General features: G+C 45.4%; 1 protein-coding gene across 1 annotated transcript in view; it reads right to left on the minus strand.

Annotated features, from left to right (window-relative positions):
* Nucleotides 1-14,228, minus strand: part of LOC116520172 (calcium/calmodulin-dependent protein kinase type IV-like) — a 68,279-nt gene extending 54,051 nt beyond the window's left edge. The window contains exon 1 of the mRNA XM_032234326.1: nt 14,128-14,228. Within this exon, the coding sequence (XP_032090217.1) occupies nt 14,128-14,228 (101 nt within the window). The remainder of the gene's footprint in view (nt 1-14,127) is intronic.
* Nucleotides 14,229-14,658: the final 430 nt, after the last annotated feature.

The raw sequence follows: 14,658 nt of genomic DNA on the forward strand, positions 1-14,658 counted from the left end.
GGAGAACCGGTTGTTGGAAGAAATCTCCTTTTGTTTTTTTTCCATTTTAAAGGGCTAATCCTGTAAGGAAGGCAGGAAGGAAACATTCTGGTGTTGTTTCTAGCCTAATCTTTATTGCCCTACTTACAGAAACTGCCTCTCCGGTTAACACTTGTTACATTGTAACAGCTAAGGCGAAGCGCCCATCGACCTGAGTGACGTTGAGTTGGCCACACCCACCCAGTCACATGACTACCGAGCCACGCCTACCCAGCTGCTCATTAGGGCAGAGAACCGGTTGTTAAATTATTTAAATCCCACCACTGCACACAAGCTATTTGTCTCCGGTGCGGAAGCTCTCGGGGCACACGCAAAACAATAAGAGTAATAATACTCCTAAGAATGACACCAATAAAAGGCGGTAGTAGCGACGATGAGAAGGACAATAATAAAATTACAGCCATACCACATGGGTAAATATACTTAGACATAAGAGAGTACTGTGGGAATTAGGTGTTCAGCAGAGGGATGACACCAAGGGGAAAACTGTCCCTGTGTCTAGTTGTTTTGGCAAGCAATGTCCTGTAGCGCGGAAGGAGTTGAAACAGCTTATGTCCAGAATGTAAGGGGTCTATAGATATTTACTCAGTTCTCCTTCTGACCCATGCAATTTCTCAATGGAAGGCAGGCTGATTACCATTGTTTTTTTTTTCCTGCAGTCTTAACCATCCGTTGAAATTTATACCTGTCCTGTTTGGTTGCTGGACCAAACCAGACAGTTATAGAACTACAAATATAACCCTAAATGCTATTGCTATTGCTACAGTTGTTGAAATAGAATAGAACAACAGAGTTGGAAGGAACCTTGGAGATCTTCTAGTCCAACCCTCTGCTTAGGCAGGAAATCCTACACCACTTCAGACAAATAGTTATCCAAAATCTTCTTTAAAACTTCCAGTGTTGGAGCCTTCACAACTTCTGAAGGCAAGCAGTTCCACTGGTTAATTGTTCTCACTGCCAGGAAATTTCTCCCCAGTTCTAAGTTGCTTCTCTCCTTGATTAATTTCCACCCATTGCTTCTTGTACGGTCCTCCAGTGAAACCCATTTACAACCCATCTCTTCTGCTTCAGAAATATGATCAGGTAAATTAGAATTCCAAATTTCAGAAGTACCGCTTCTACCACACCCCTCATATGTGTATTTTTACTCCGTTTGAAAGAGTTCCCTCAATTCAAAGGGGGGCTCTTGGCAATTTAGCAGAGATAAAGTTGAGTTTTCTTGGCAACAGGTAAAAGGAGCTTGGCTCTTGCACGCACAGGGGGATGTGTTTGCTCAACGTGAATCTTACCGCTTTATTCTGCTGTTTTTCCCCACCAACTGATCAGATCTGACTCAGTTCTGTTTTTTTGAGATTAGCTAGGACTGGCTAGCTGGGTGCTTTCACTGACTGGGACTGAAAGCAGGGTGTAAATCAAATCTGTAAAGAAACTCCAAATCTTCATTATGGATTTATATAGCTGCCTGTCTCACTGATGTGCCTCTGGGTGGCGCACACATTTAAAATAACACAAAAAGAATTAAAACAATGAGAACCAAGCCATTAAAACAATTAAAAACTATAAATAGAAAACGAAGAATCAAACAAAGAACAGGAGAGTGTATTCAGTCAGAATCTCACCATCATTTCAGCCCTCTCACAGGCTCCATACAGGTGGTCTTCAACTTATGACAAGGCTTAGCAACCCAACAGAGACAACTGGGCTTCCTGGGAGTACTTAGAACCCAGTTCTTATGTTACGACAGCCACACTCTCCCCGTAGTCACATAACTACGTTTTGTAACGGTTTTGCTGAAAACGAACAATTACTTTATGTTTTAGGAAAAAACTGGCTCGTGCTGAACCATCAATTTGCTGAACAACTGTGGTGCTTGCTTAATGACCACTGCAAAAAAATTTGTGACTTACAACCATGATGGGCAGGCACCATTACAGTCGTAAGTTGAGGACTACCTATACAAGTCATCTTCGACTTAAAACAGTTGGTTTAGTGACCGTTCAACGTTACAACAGAATATTAAAATGTAAATATACAAGTGGGAAAATGACATAAGTGGAACGAATATTAGAAATGAAATGTAAACAAGAGAAAATTGTATGTATGAAAATATAAAGTTGGGATTGCTGAAGCGCCACCCCGAGAACCCATCAGAGAAAATAAATAAGTAAGGGCAACAACGGAAAAGTGGGGAGATGAGGAGGGGAAAGAAGAAAGGGTAAAGCAGAGAAAATAAGGGTGGGGAATTAAGAGTAGGAGAGAGGGGAAGAAAGAGGAGAGGGGAAAGAGAGGGGAAGAAGAAAGGAGGAAGGAGGGGAGGAAAGAAGAAAGCAGAGAAGGGAGATTGAGAAGATGGAAGGAGTAAGGTTGTTGCAAAGTAAGGTTGGGGAATTAAGAGTAGGAGAGAGGGTAAGAAAGAGGAGAATGGAGGAGGAGAGGGGAAAGAGAGGGGAAGAAGAAAGGAGGAAGGAGAGGAGGAAAGAAGAAAGCAGAGAAGAGAGATTGAGAAGATGGAAGGAGTAAGGTTGTTGCAAAGTAAGGGTGGGGAATTAAGAGTAGGAGAGAGGGTAAGAAAGAGGAGATTGGAGGAGGAGAGGAGAAAGAGAGGGGAAGAAGAAAGGAGGAAGGAGGGGAGGAAAGAAGAAAGCAGAGAAGGGAGATTGAGAAGATGGAAGGAGTAAGGTTGTTGCAAAATAAGATGGAGGCCCAGGGTGGCAATAAAGTGACCCAAACTGTATTATATACAGTATGTATGTGTATAAATGAGTACAGAGACTAATGATGAACAGACAAAAGGTAAATAGCAATTATAAGAATGTATATCTATGAATAAATTTGAAAGGGAAAAATAAAAAAAACTTTTAATAAAAAAGAAGTTACAACAGAATAGAAAGAAAAAGCCTTTTAATTAAGGGGGTTAGGACTAAAGCTAGACTAAGTGATAGAAATAAGAGAAGGGGGGATATTGGCATATACATTTTATACAAATACAATGCAATAAAATAAAAGTAATAATAAGAGAAAACATGGAATAATTGAATAACGATAGATTGCAACCTAATATAAATGTGTATTATTATTAGAAAAAATAATTTGATTGAATGTAATAATTATGATTAACTTTTATCAGTTTTTACCTGTATTAGAATGTATGACACCCAGGTACCACACTGTTCACCCATTGATTCGATATATTTGTAAAAAAATAAAAAAACTTGAAAGTAAAAAAACAAAAGTTACCATAGCACTGAAAAAAAATGACTTATGACCATTTTTCACAGTTATGACCTTTGCAGTATCCCCATGATCATATGATCAAAATTCAAACACTTGGCAACTGGTTCATATTTACGACGGTTGCAATGTCCCAAGGTCATGTGATCCCCTTTTGCGAACGTCAAGCAAGCAAAGTCAAATGGGGAACCCGGATTCACTTAACAACCGGGTTTTGGGCTGAATTGCGGTCATAAGTCGAGGGACTACCTGTATTTCCATGGGAACCCTGCCAGGGCCAGTGAAAAACCCAGTTTCCAGGCTCTTCCAGAAGATCAATAGATATCGGGGGCAAACAACCAGACCAAATTAACTACTTTATTGTTCTCTGCCGGTTACAGAAGGATCTCCACAGACTGGCAACTTTGCCAGGGAACAACCAGATAAGGCTCTAAGGCAAGCTGTCAGGCCTACAGTTATATTCCTTTTAGAATTTTGGCCTGCCACACTTTCTCTTATTTCATTATGCTGTTTCATTAGTATAGTTGATGGGAGGAGGGAATAGACAGGAGTAAGATTGTGGAATGTATTGTTTTCATTCTTTACTAGAAGCCAAGGTCATCCTTTGTCTCCACACTTTCACACCTGACCGGAAGAAGCTGGGTGGAGACACCAGCGTGTAAGAAGAAGATTGGACCCAGAGGTGGGTTCCTACCAGTTCGCACCTATTCGGTAGAACCGATTCATCAAATCTACCGAACCGGTTAGAAGAGGTTCCACCAGTGGACCTGGAAAGCAGGCCACACCTACAGAAGAGGTTCCAAAATTTTTTGAAACCCACCACTGATTGGACCATGTGATGGATTGTGGGTGTGGGGACAAGATCATGAACTTTTAACTGGGTGGAATTCTGATGTCATTTCCAGTATTGGGATTCCATAGCACGAGGCCAACATGCCTGTCTTATTAAATTGGAACTTTAAGGATAGCTCTGCCTTGGACTCTGATTTAATTCTGCATGACATTAGCAATCTGCATGACAATTGCTGACATTAGCAATCTGCAATTTTTCCGCTCGGTGGATCACTGGCGGGGGGGATGAGGGGAATGGAGAGAGGATGGGGTTGTGCTTGTGCATGCTGCTTTCACAAATGGAGCTTTGCACGCCTGTCCATGCACATGTGCACTCACCCACCATTTCCACAGCCCAGTTCTGAACAGCCTGCGTCCCAGCACTGTTAGGGACCCCTGTTCTAAGGTATTGAAAGGGGCCTGAGATCTAACTCTTTTGTGTTTACGTAGTGAGTCCAGGCTAATTCCTTTCTTGAACCCTCCACCCCACTGGGATGGTTACTTTCCAACGATAAAGTTGGGATCAATCTCACCTCCTTAAAGGTGCACTTAATTCCTGGTGACTTCCTAGACCAGTGTTTCTCCCCCTTAGCAAATGTAAAGATCTGTGAACCATCTCCCAGAATTCCTCAGCCAGACTTGCTGATTGGGGAATTCTGGGAGCTGAACTTCACCCTTCTTAAAAGTTGCCAAGATTGAGGTACACTCTGTTTTAGACCCATGCCATTTTCTTGGCTGTGGTATAGAAGTGGATTCTCATTGTTTTCCAGTTTCTGTTTTTAAATACCCCTAGCCTGGCCAATAATTCCATGATTACTTAGTGGTCTTCCACCCAAGTACTAATCATTTCTGATTCTGCTTTTGATGTGATCAAGTTAAGGGTAGATAGACTAGGTTTAGAATAGGAATAGGAAGCGAAGAGAACAGTTGGAAAGGACCTTGGAGAGCTTCTAATCCAACCCCTTGCCCAGGAAGAAAACCCTACACCACTTCAGACAAATGGCTATCCAACATCTTCTTAAAGACTTCCAGTGTTGGAGCATTCACAACTTCTGGAGGCAACTTCTGTTCCACTGATTAATTGTTCTAATTGTCAGGAAATTTCTCCTTAGTTCTAGGTTGCTTCTCTCCTTGATTAGTTTCCACCCATTGCTTCTTGTTCTACCCTCAGATGCCTTGGAGAATAGTTTGACTCCCTCTTCTTTGTGGCAACCCCTGAGATATTGGAAGACTGCTATCATGTCTCCCCTGGTCCTTCTTTTCATTAAACTAGACATATCCAATTCGAGCAACTATTCTTTGTAATGGTTTTTAACACCTGCATTAAACCATGAAGCGTTTGGTGGGGAGAAACCCCAGTCCTAGCCCCCAGTCAATAGTTTTAGGGTTCGTGACCCTAAACTTGTTCCTCAGCAAATTTCTTAACTTCCCAACTTCCTTCTTCTACAGTGTGTTGAAACTACATCTCCCAGAATTCCTAGCTGACCCAGTCAAAGGAGATGTCTGTCTGTCTGTCTGTCTGTCTGTCTGTCTGTTTGTTTGTCTGTTTATTGGATTTATATGCCGCCCTTCTCCCAAAGGACTCAGGGCAGCGTACAACATTAAAAAAAATACACATATTACAAAAGTTAAAAAGGAAATTAGATAGAGTATCCAAAAACAAACCCAATTAATATTAACAATAACATTTTAAAAATTAGATTAAAATTAACAATTAAATCAATCATTTATTTTATTTTGTTCAGGCCAGGCCGGCTTGCTGGAAAAGCCAACTTTTTAGGGCGCGTCGGAAGGACCGGAGGTCGGGGATTATATGAAGCTCCGGGGGCAGCTCGTTCCAGAGGGAAGGCGCTCCCACAGAGAAGGCTCTCCCCTTGGGGGTCGCTAGCCGACACTGTCTGGCCGACGGCATCCTGAGGAGGCCAACTCTGTGGGATCGCACTGGACGGTGGGAGGCTACCGGAGGCAGTAAGTGGTCTCGCAGGTACCCTGGGCCTAAGCCATGGAGTGCTTTAAAGGTCATAAGTAGTACCTTGAATCACACCCGGAAAACCGTGACCCGTCAAAAGCGCGAACGTCATAAGCGCGCCGACAACACTGCGGCGCTAAAACCACGATTTCCAAAGTGCGCCGACAGCGCACCGACAACAGCGCACCGACAGAAGCGCGATTTCATTTAAGGTAAGATTTACAGTTAGGTTTAGGGTTAGGTTTAGGGTTAGGTTTAGGGTTAGGTTGAGGGTTAGGTTGAGGGTTAGGTTGAGGGTTACATTACAGCACGCTTATGTCGGCGCGCTTTTGTCGGCGCGCTTTAGGGTTAATTAGTCGCTAATTCGTCGCACGGTTTTGTCACCATGCTTTAGACACCGCGGTTTAGTCACGCGCTTTTGTTGTGCGCGCATTTGTGGTGGAACCCTGGAAAACAACCGGCAACCAGTGCAGACCGCCTAAAAGGAGCGTAACATGGGAGCACCTAGGTACCCCCATGATAACCCGCGCAGCTGCATTCTGGACCAGCTGAAGCCTCCGGGTGCTCTTCAAGGGCAGCCCCATGTAGAGAGCGTTACAGTAGTCCAGGAGAGAAAGGACGAGGGCATGAGTGACTGTGCACAGAGCATCCCGATCCAGGAAGGGGCGCAACTGACATACCAGGCGAACCTGGTAAAAGGCTCCCCTGGTCACGGCCATCAGGTGTTCTTCTAAACCAAGCCGTGTATCCAGGAGGACTCCCAAATTGCGGGCCCTCTCTGAGGGGGCTAAAATTTCTCCCCATCCCGGATGGGGAATTCTGGGAATTCTATTCCCTGTTTTTTTCACTTCATCTTCCGCTCTATCTGCAGATTCTGGGGGACTTGATTTATTCTTTTTGATTTCCAGTGTTAAAAGCACCGAAACCAGATCAGAGGATTGGAGAGGGGGGGGGGGGAAATTAGCCACTTTAATCTAAGAACAGGATTTTTTGGCAGCATCTTCAAACAAACCCCCACAGGGGGACCAAAATAGCAGCATTATGGAACAGCAGTATCCACGCTACATATGTTCTGTTTTTGCCTGCTAAGAATAGTTGGTGTTTTTTTACCTTTGCCTCCTCCAAATTTCATTAACGGCAGCCCTATCTGGATCATCGGGGAATGCAAAATTAGATACCTCCCCCCTCGTGAAATTCACTGCCACCACCCGCTCCCCATCCTGCCCATTGTTTTGTTGATATAACATATGGGGGGGGGGAATGGATCCATTTATGGAAATCATGTCCTAGATTTGATTTCATTTTCCTTTTGACGTAAGACGGCTAGAAAACTTCTGCAAAACCCAGAAGGCTCCGTTGAGGACATGGAGACCATGGATATCTTTCATTAGATTAGAAGATGGACGAAGTCGTGGGAAGGGTGCTAAATGAGGAAAATACACTGATTTTCATGGCTTAGCAAGAGGCAGGAATGAGGCTGAGAGAGAGAGAGAGATTTGGCCCAAAACAGAAAGACAAATGTCACCGCCAAGGGTATTTTGTTAATCTAAGGGACAAGCCTGGTCCACAAATTGGCCTGAGGTTTCACTCACAAGGCGATAACCCTTTGCTGGAAAGAAACACCATAGAATATAGAATAGTAATAAAGTTGGAAGGGACCTTGGAGGTCTTCTAGTCCAACCCACTGATGAAGCAGAAGACCCTGTATCATTCCAGAAAATGGTTATCTAATCTCCTAAAACAGTGATGGCAAACCTTTTTTGGCTGCTGTGCCAAAAGTGGGGGGCAGCACAGGGGGGACACGCGCCGGCATGCCATACCCATGTGCATGCCCCCCCTAGCGCATGCGCATGCACGCAATCAGTGACACCCACCCCCACTTTTGCTGCAGTTTTTTTGCCTTCCCCAGGCTGCAGAGGCTTTCTAGGAGCCTGGGGAGGGCGAAAACAGCCTCCCCACCCCTGCCACCCCCCCCCCCGGACGCCCTCTGGAGGCCTCAGTAATTTCCCTGAAGCCTCTGGAGGGCAAAAAAGTCACTTCCGGTTTGCTCTTATGGCTGGTTTTTGCCCTTCGGAGCCTTCAGGGAAGTCTCCTGAAGGCTCCGGAGTTCGAAAATCATCCCTATGGACAAACCGGAAGTCACAATTCCCGAACTTCTGGGTTCCCCGTAGGGCCGATTTTCAACCTCCAGAGCCGTCGGGGGCCTTCAGGAGGCATCCCTGAAGGCTCAGGAGGGCAAAAAACGGTCCCAAGAGCAAACTGGAAATCCATTCCTGAATTTCCAGTTTGCCTGTAGGGCCGATTTTTCGCGCATTGGAGGCTTCAAGGAAGCCTCTGGAGGGCGAAAAACAGCCTCAAAGAAGGCCGAGGTCAGCTGGACAGCGCACACATTCGCGCTGGCCAGCTCACAGGGCACCACCTTGCGTGCCCTGATAAGTGGTTCCATGTGCCACCTATGGCACGCGTGTCATAGGTTCGCCATCACGATCCTAAAACATAGAGTAATAGAGTTGGAAGGGACCTTAGAGATTTTCTAATCCAATCCCCTGCTTAAGCAGGAGACCCTACACCAGGGATGGCGAAACTTTTTCTTACGGCGTGTTATAATTGTGTACGTGCGCGCTATTGTGTGCATGCCCACATTACTTCAATCCTCCCTGCCCACATGTGCATGTGCACGGGACCCCTCCCCAGGATCTGGAGGCTTTCCTGAAGTCTGGGGAGAATGAAAACAGCCTCCCCCGGGCTTCCCGGAGGCCCTCTGGAAGCTGGAAATGGATCCTTTCTGACCTTCTGGTTGGCCCTTTGGGGCCGTTTTTCGCCCTCCCCAGCCTCCGGAGGCTTTTCTGAAGCCTTGGGAGGGCACAAATGGCCTCCCCCGGCCCTCCAGAAGGGCAAAAAAAATCAGCTGGTGTCTGGCATGCCAGCAAATATGGCTCCATGTGCCACCTGCGGCACACCATCACAGCCCTACACCATTTCACATAAATGGTTGCCCAGTCTCTTTCTGAAAGTCTCCAGTGATGGAGCATCCACAACTTTTCCATTGGTTGATTGTTCTCACCTTACAATTCTTTTTCCGTTCTAAGTTGCTTTTCTCCTTGATTAATTTCCATCCATTGCTTCTTGTCCTGCCTTCAGGTGCCTTGGAGAATAGTTTGACTCCCTTTTCTTTGTGGCAACCCCTGAGATATTGAAAGACTGCTATCATGTCTCCCCTAGTCCTTCTTTTCACTGAACGAGACATACCCAGTTCCTGCAACCGTTCCTTATATGTTTTAGCCTCCAGTCCCCTAATCATCTTTGTTGCTCTTCTCTGCAGTCTTTCTAGAGTCTCCACATCTATTTTATTATGGTAGTGATCAGAACCGGATTTCCCACTGAACCTTACTTTTCCCCCATTTAATTTCATTTTGTTAGATAGCGCCCAATGTTCAAGTCTATCAAGATCCTTCTGTATCTTAAGCCTATCTTCTGGATTGTTGGCGATTCCTGCCAGCTTGGCGTTGTCTGCAAATTTGATAGGTTCTCCATCTATCCTCTCATCTAAATGATTGATGAAGATGTTGAAGAGTAGTGGGCCTAAGACAGAGCCTTGGGGTCCCCCACTGCATACTTCCCTCCATGTGGATGCAGTTCCATTGAGGACTACACGTTGAGTGCGGTTGGTCAGCCGGTTACGAATCCATCTGGTGGTGATGCTGCCCAATCCACATTTTTCTATCTTATCAAGTAGTAGGTTATGGTCTACTTTTATCAAATGCCTCTCAGGTTGGTTGCTCATATCTCAGTCCCCTAGCAAGAATCCTAAGTGAGTTCACAGGTATAGCATAGGTGGTACTTTGCTCAACAGTAGTAACTGTGAAAGGGATCTTGGAGTCCTAGTGGACAACCATTTAAATAGGAGCCAGCCGTGTGCAGCAGCTGCCAAAAAAGCCAACACAGTTCTAGGCTACATAAACAGAGGGATAGAATCAAGATCGTGTGAAATATTAGTATTGTTATGTACTGCTTACAAAGTGACTTACATTTAACTAATCCTTGCATGATCGTTGCATCATCCCCATGGTCACATGATCAAAATGGGCATGCACATGTACTCCCCCGCCTTTCCCCCACGCATACACATGAGACCCCCCCTGCGCCCCGTTTTGGGACTAATAGGCCTCCCTGAAGCCCTCCTAGGAGCAAAAATGGTCTGTGGGGAGGGGAGGCTGCCTCTCATTGCCCCCTTTGTATGCATTCGCATCTCTCACATAGCAATAGCAGTTAGACTTATATACCGCTTCATAGGGCTTTCAGCCCTCTCTAAGCGGTTTACAGAGTCAGCATATCGCCCCCAACAACAATCCGGGTCCTCATTTTACCCACCTCGGAAGGATGGAAGGCTGAGTCAACCCTGAGCCAGTGAGATTTGAACAGCCAAACTGCAGAACTGCAGTCAGCTGAAGTAGCCTGCAGTGCTGCATTTAACCACTGCGCCACCTCGGCTCCCCCTGTGCATGCATGGCAGAGACCCCCAAAAAATCAGCTGGCCGACAGGAGGCATTCGCGCATGCCCGGTAGAGCTGAGCTGGGGTAATGGCTCACATGCCTGCAGAGAGGGCTCTATGTGCCACCTGTGGCATATGTGCCGTGGGTTAGCCATCACAGCTCTAGGGAAAGATTGAAGGCAAATGAGGTCCAGGCAGAAGAAGAGCATCGTGGCTTCGAAATCTAAGGGGCTCGTTTGGACAAAACTCAACAGCACTTTTTCGCGCGGCTGTTGATAAAAATAGGATCGGCAACATGATCGCCAAAGTCCGATGACGGATATGGCACAAGAAGAGAAGAAGGAGCTAGTCTATCTTCTCCCAAGTTTGCAGAATTCCTAATATATCCCAAAGAACCCTGAGCACGCAGACCGATAGAGCCTCAGGGCCTTTTCCACACTCAATGGCCCTGAGAAATCAGTTTCTTTCTTTGCACACCATCTAACAGCAATTGCATGTTGCACCCACTCCCTTTTCTTCATTGAAATCCATGCCCAGCTGTGGGAGCAGGGGTGGGGGGGCCGTGTTGCAGCTCAAAACAGCTGAACAGCTCCAAATATTATATTTTCATGGATGGGCCGCCTTGTCAACTGTCCCGTTGGCATATCTATTTTAACAAAAGTATAACTTTATTGATCAATCCATACAGGGCATAGAAGAAGCGAAGCTAGCTCTGAGATTTTCGTGCGTGAAACCGCATAATTCACTTCCCCCTTTTCTGCCATTTGGGCCACCCTTGGTCCATTGTCCCGCTACCCAGCACATTCTTTTTCGTTTTGGGAAAACAGTCTGCACCTTCGGAAGGTCCCCATTGCATGGCCTTGAATTCTCGGGATTTTCTCAAGCTGCAAACGGCTTGACTAGGGTATTAGAATGTAAAAACCCATTCAGTATCACATGCATGAAGAAGTAAAGGTTTGATTATTTCAAATATCAAGTCAAACACTGAAGCAGAAGGGGGCATTTTACAGCCCCTGGGTTACATCCAGCCCTTTGGCTGTTCCTGTCCAATCCGTGTGAATTTGAAAGCAACTTCTATTTTTTTTAATGTACATTTGTGCATCCGTGCATGTATAGGCACCTTCACAGACCTCTTGGGTTGGCCCTCTACTACAATTTCCATTTCTCATGTGGCTCCTTGGGAACATTAATTGCCCACTCTCGTACATTGAAGAGACATCCTCCTTGCATGCAGGATTTGGGGTAATTAATTCAATTTTTTCTTTGTAAAATAACAAAATATGGTAAGCACCTTACCTATGGGAGCATTGTAAAGCCATTTTGAGATGTGTGGACTTCAACTGCCAGAATACCCCAGCCAGCAATCAAGAGTATTAGCAACTCTCAACCTTTGACAGTTGAAGATGTGTGGACTTCAACTCCCAGAATACCCCAGCCAACAATCAAGAGTATTAGCAACTCTCAACCTTTGCCAGTTGAAGATGTGTGGACTTCAACTCCCAGAATACCCCAGCCGGCAATCAAGAGTATTAGCGACTCTCAACCTTTGCCAGTTGTAGATGTGTGGACTTCAACTCCCAGAATACCCCAGCCAACAATCAAGAGTATTAGCGACTCTCAACCTTAGCCAATTGAAGATGTGTGGACTTCAACTCCCAGAATACCCCAGCCAACAATCAAGAGTATTAGCAACTCTCAACCTTCGCCAGTTGAAGATGTGTGGACTTCAACTCCCAGAATACCCCAGCCAACAATCAAGAGTATTAGCAACTCTCAACCTTAGCCAATTGAAGATGTGTGGACTTCAATTCCCAGAACACCCCAGCCGGCAATCAAGAGTATTAGCAACTCTCAACCTTAGCCAGTTGAAGATGGGTGGACTTCAACTCCCAGAATACCCCAGCCAGCTTTGCTGCATGCACATTTGCCCTCTGCCCAGGAGTGTCTGCAAAGAATGGTCAAAAAAGTCAAGATGGTGGCTGCAACTGAAGCTCCGCCCGCTTTCATATGTGACCCTTCTGCTTACTTGAACATGGCAAAGAGGGGTTATCCTCTTAAGTGTTTTATCTATCTGCCCAGGGTTCAGATTGGGGATTTAATGTAAGATTTCAACGGACCACTGCTCTCTTCCCCAACTATGGGGATGAACCCCAAATCTTTCCCTGCTGTTGTAATTTTTAAGGGGATGTCCAAAAGGAAGTATTTGAAATCCACGGAGGGTAATCATTGTCCTTGTAGCTGAGCTTAATTTTAATTGAAAGTAAATGAAACTAAATTGATGTGTGTAAAAGAAGGGGTGGGGCTTCAGGTTGTAGCTGCTATGTTGACTTTTTGATATCCCCCCCTCACACTCTTCTACCTCCTTGAAGATGATAATCAAGTCTTGATTTTTCAAGGTTAATGAGGATTAATTCATTGCCAACATTTGTAGAGCTCCGCCTCCCTGAAATTTCAGATTACCGTATTTTTCAGACTATAAGATGCACCGGAGTATAAGACGCACCAAGATTTTGAAGAGGTAAATTAAAAAAAAAGTTTTTGCTCTCCCCGGCCCCCAGGAGCATTCTGCGGGCCTCCCAAACCCTCTGCGCATCCATTTTTTGCAAAAAACGGGATGCGCGGGGCAGAGTTTCGGGAGGCCAAAAATGCTGTATTCAGTGTATAAGACACACCCAGATTTTCACCCTCTTTTTTTGGGGGGGAAAAGGTGAATCTTATACTCTGAAAAATAGGGTAGTTTCCCCTGCCTGAACCGGACAAGTTTATCAAGGACTGTTCAAAAAGGCTGAACTGAAGCTGGACACTTTGGAAGTACCAGAACAAAAATAAACAAAGAAGCATAAATCCAAGCAGCTGCATATATTTCAAAAATATTTAAAATTGTATTTCTTTTGCACGGGGGTTGCCTCAGCCCAACTCCACCTGCCATTGCTAGCAGTACAGTGTAGGTAGTTCTTGACTTACGACCATTCAGTGGCTGTTCAAGTTTAGCCACAGCACTGGGGGAAAAAGTGACTTACGACCGCTTTTCATACTTTCACAACCGTTGCAGCCTCCCTCTATGTGGTCACGAGATCAAAATTGGAACGCCTGGCAACTGGCTCATATTTATGACGGTTGCAGTGGCCTGGGGTCATGTGACCAACAGTTGTGACCAGCAAAGTCAATGGGGAAGTCGGATTCACTTAACAACCCTGTTACTAACTGAACGGCAGCAATTCACAACAACAGTGCCTGAAAGGCTGTACAGTGAGCAAACTCACTTAACTGTCTCGCTTAACAACAGCCATGTGAGGCTCAATTGTGATCATAAATCAAGGACTACCTGTATAGGTTTCCAGGAAATATAATTTAGAGTTGAACTCTGCAGGTGGAAGCCATAGAGAGAGAGGTATGGGGGGGATCCTATGCCTCTCTCTTTCTTTTCTTGAGCAGGAAAAAAAATCACAGTTGTTTTAGAAGATCATTTATTCGGGGCTTCCGTGACCCTCCTTTTTTCCACTTTGTAAAACCTCCTGCAGCATCACAAGAAGGCACCAAAGAGATTCAAATGCCTGGCCTCACCTGCCCAGCTCCGGTCCCATCAGATAGAAATCCTGCAAAGCCGATTGTCTCCGGGATCCTTCAATCCAATATTCCTCCTCCAGAGGTTTTGAAGGGAGCATCCTGGAACACAGAAGGAGGCTCTGCTTGTGCTTTCTTGTGCTTTCTATCCCCCCCTCCACCTCTTCTTCTTCTTCTTCCTCCTCCTCTTCCTCTGATCACATTGCAGATAGAGAATTTTTTTTGGGAGAGAGAAGGGGGCGGGGCGGGGAGGGCTTTGGAGAAGGGATCTCGAGGATTATCCAGGAGGATTCACAACCGCATGTCCAAATTTTCTTCTGCTAGAATATACGGCGGTTGCAGATGGTTGCAGATTCATCAGCAGCTTCACGCTGGAGATGTTGGCATCTTCATTAGCTTCAGTGTCTCTTTAGTCTCCTTAAAAAGTGGATTTCTAAAAATCCTCAGGATTGCAGGTGAAGATGGCACCCCTCCCTCTTCAGACCTTTACCTATCTTTTTTTTAATTCATTTCTCAGCAAATAGCTTCCTC

This window comes from Thamnophis elegans, chromosome 1 (genome assembly GCF_009769535.1).
Source record: "Thamnophis elegans isolate rThaEle1 chromosome 1, rThaEle1.pri, whole genome shotgun sequence".
Lineage (NCBI taxonomy): Eukaryota > Metazoa > Chordata > Lepidosauria > Squamata > Colubridae > Thamnophis > Thamnophis elegans.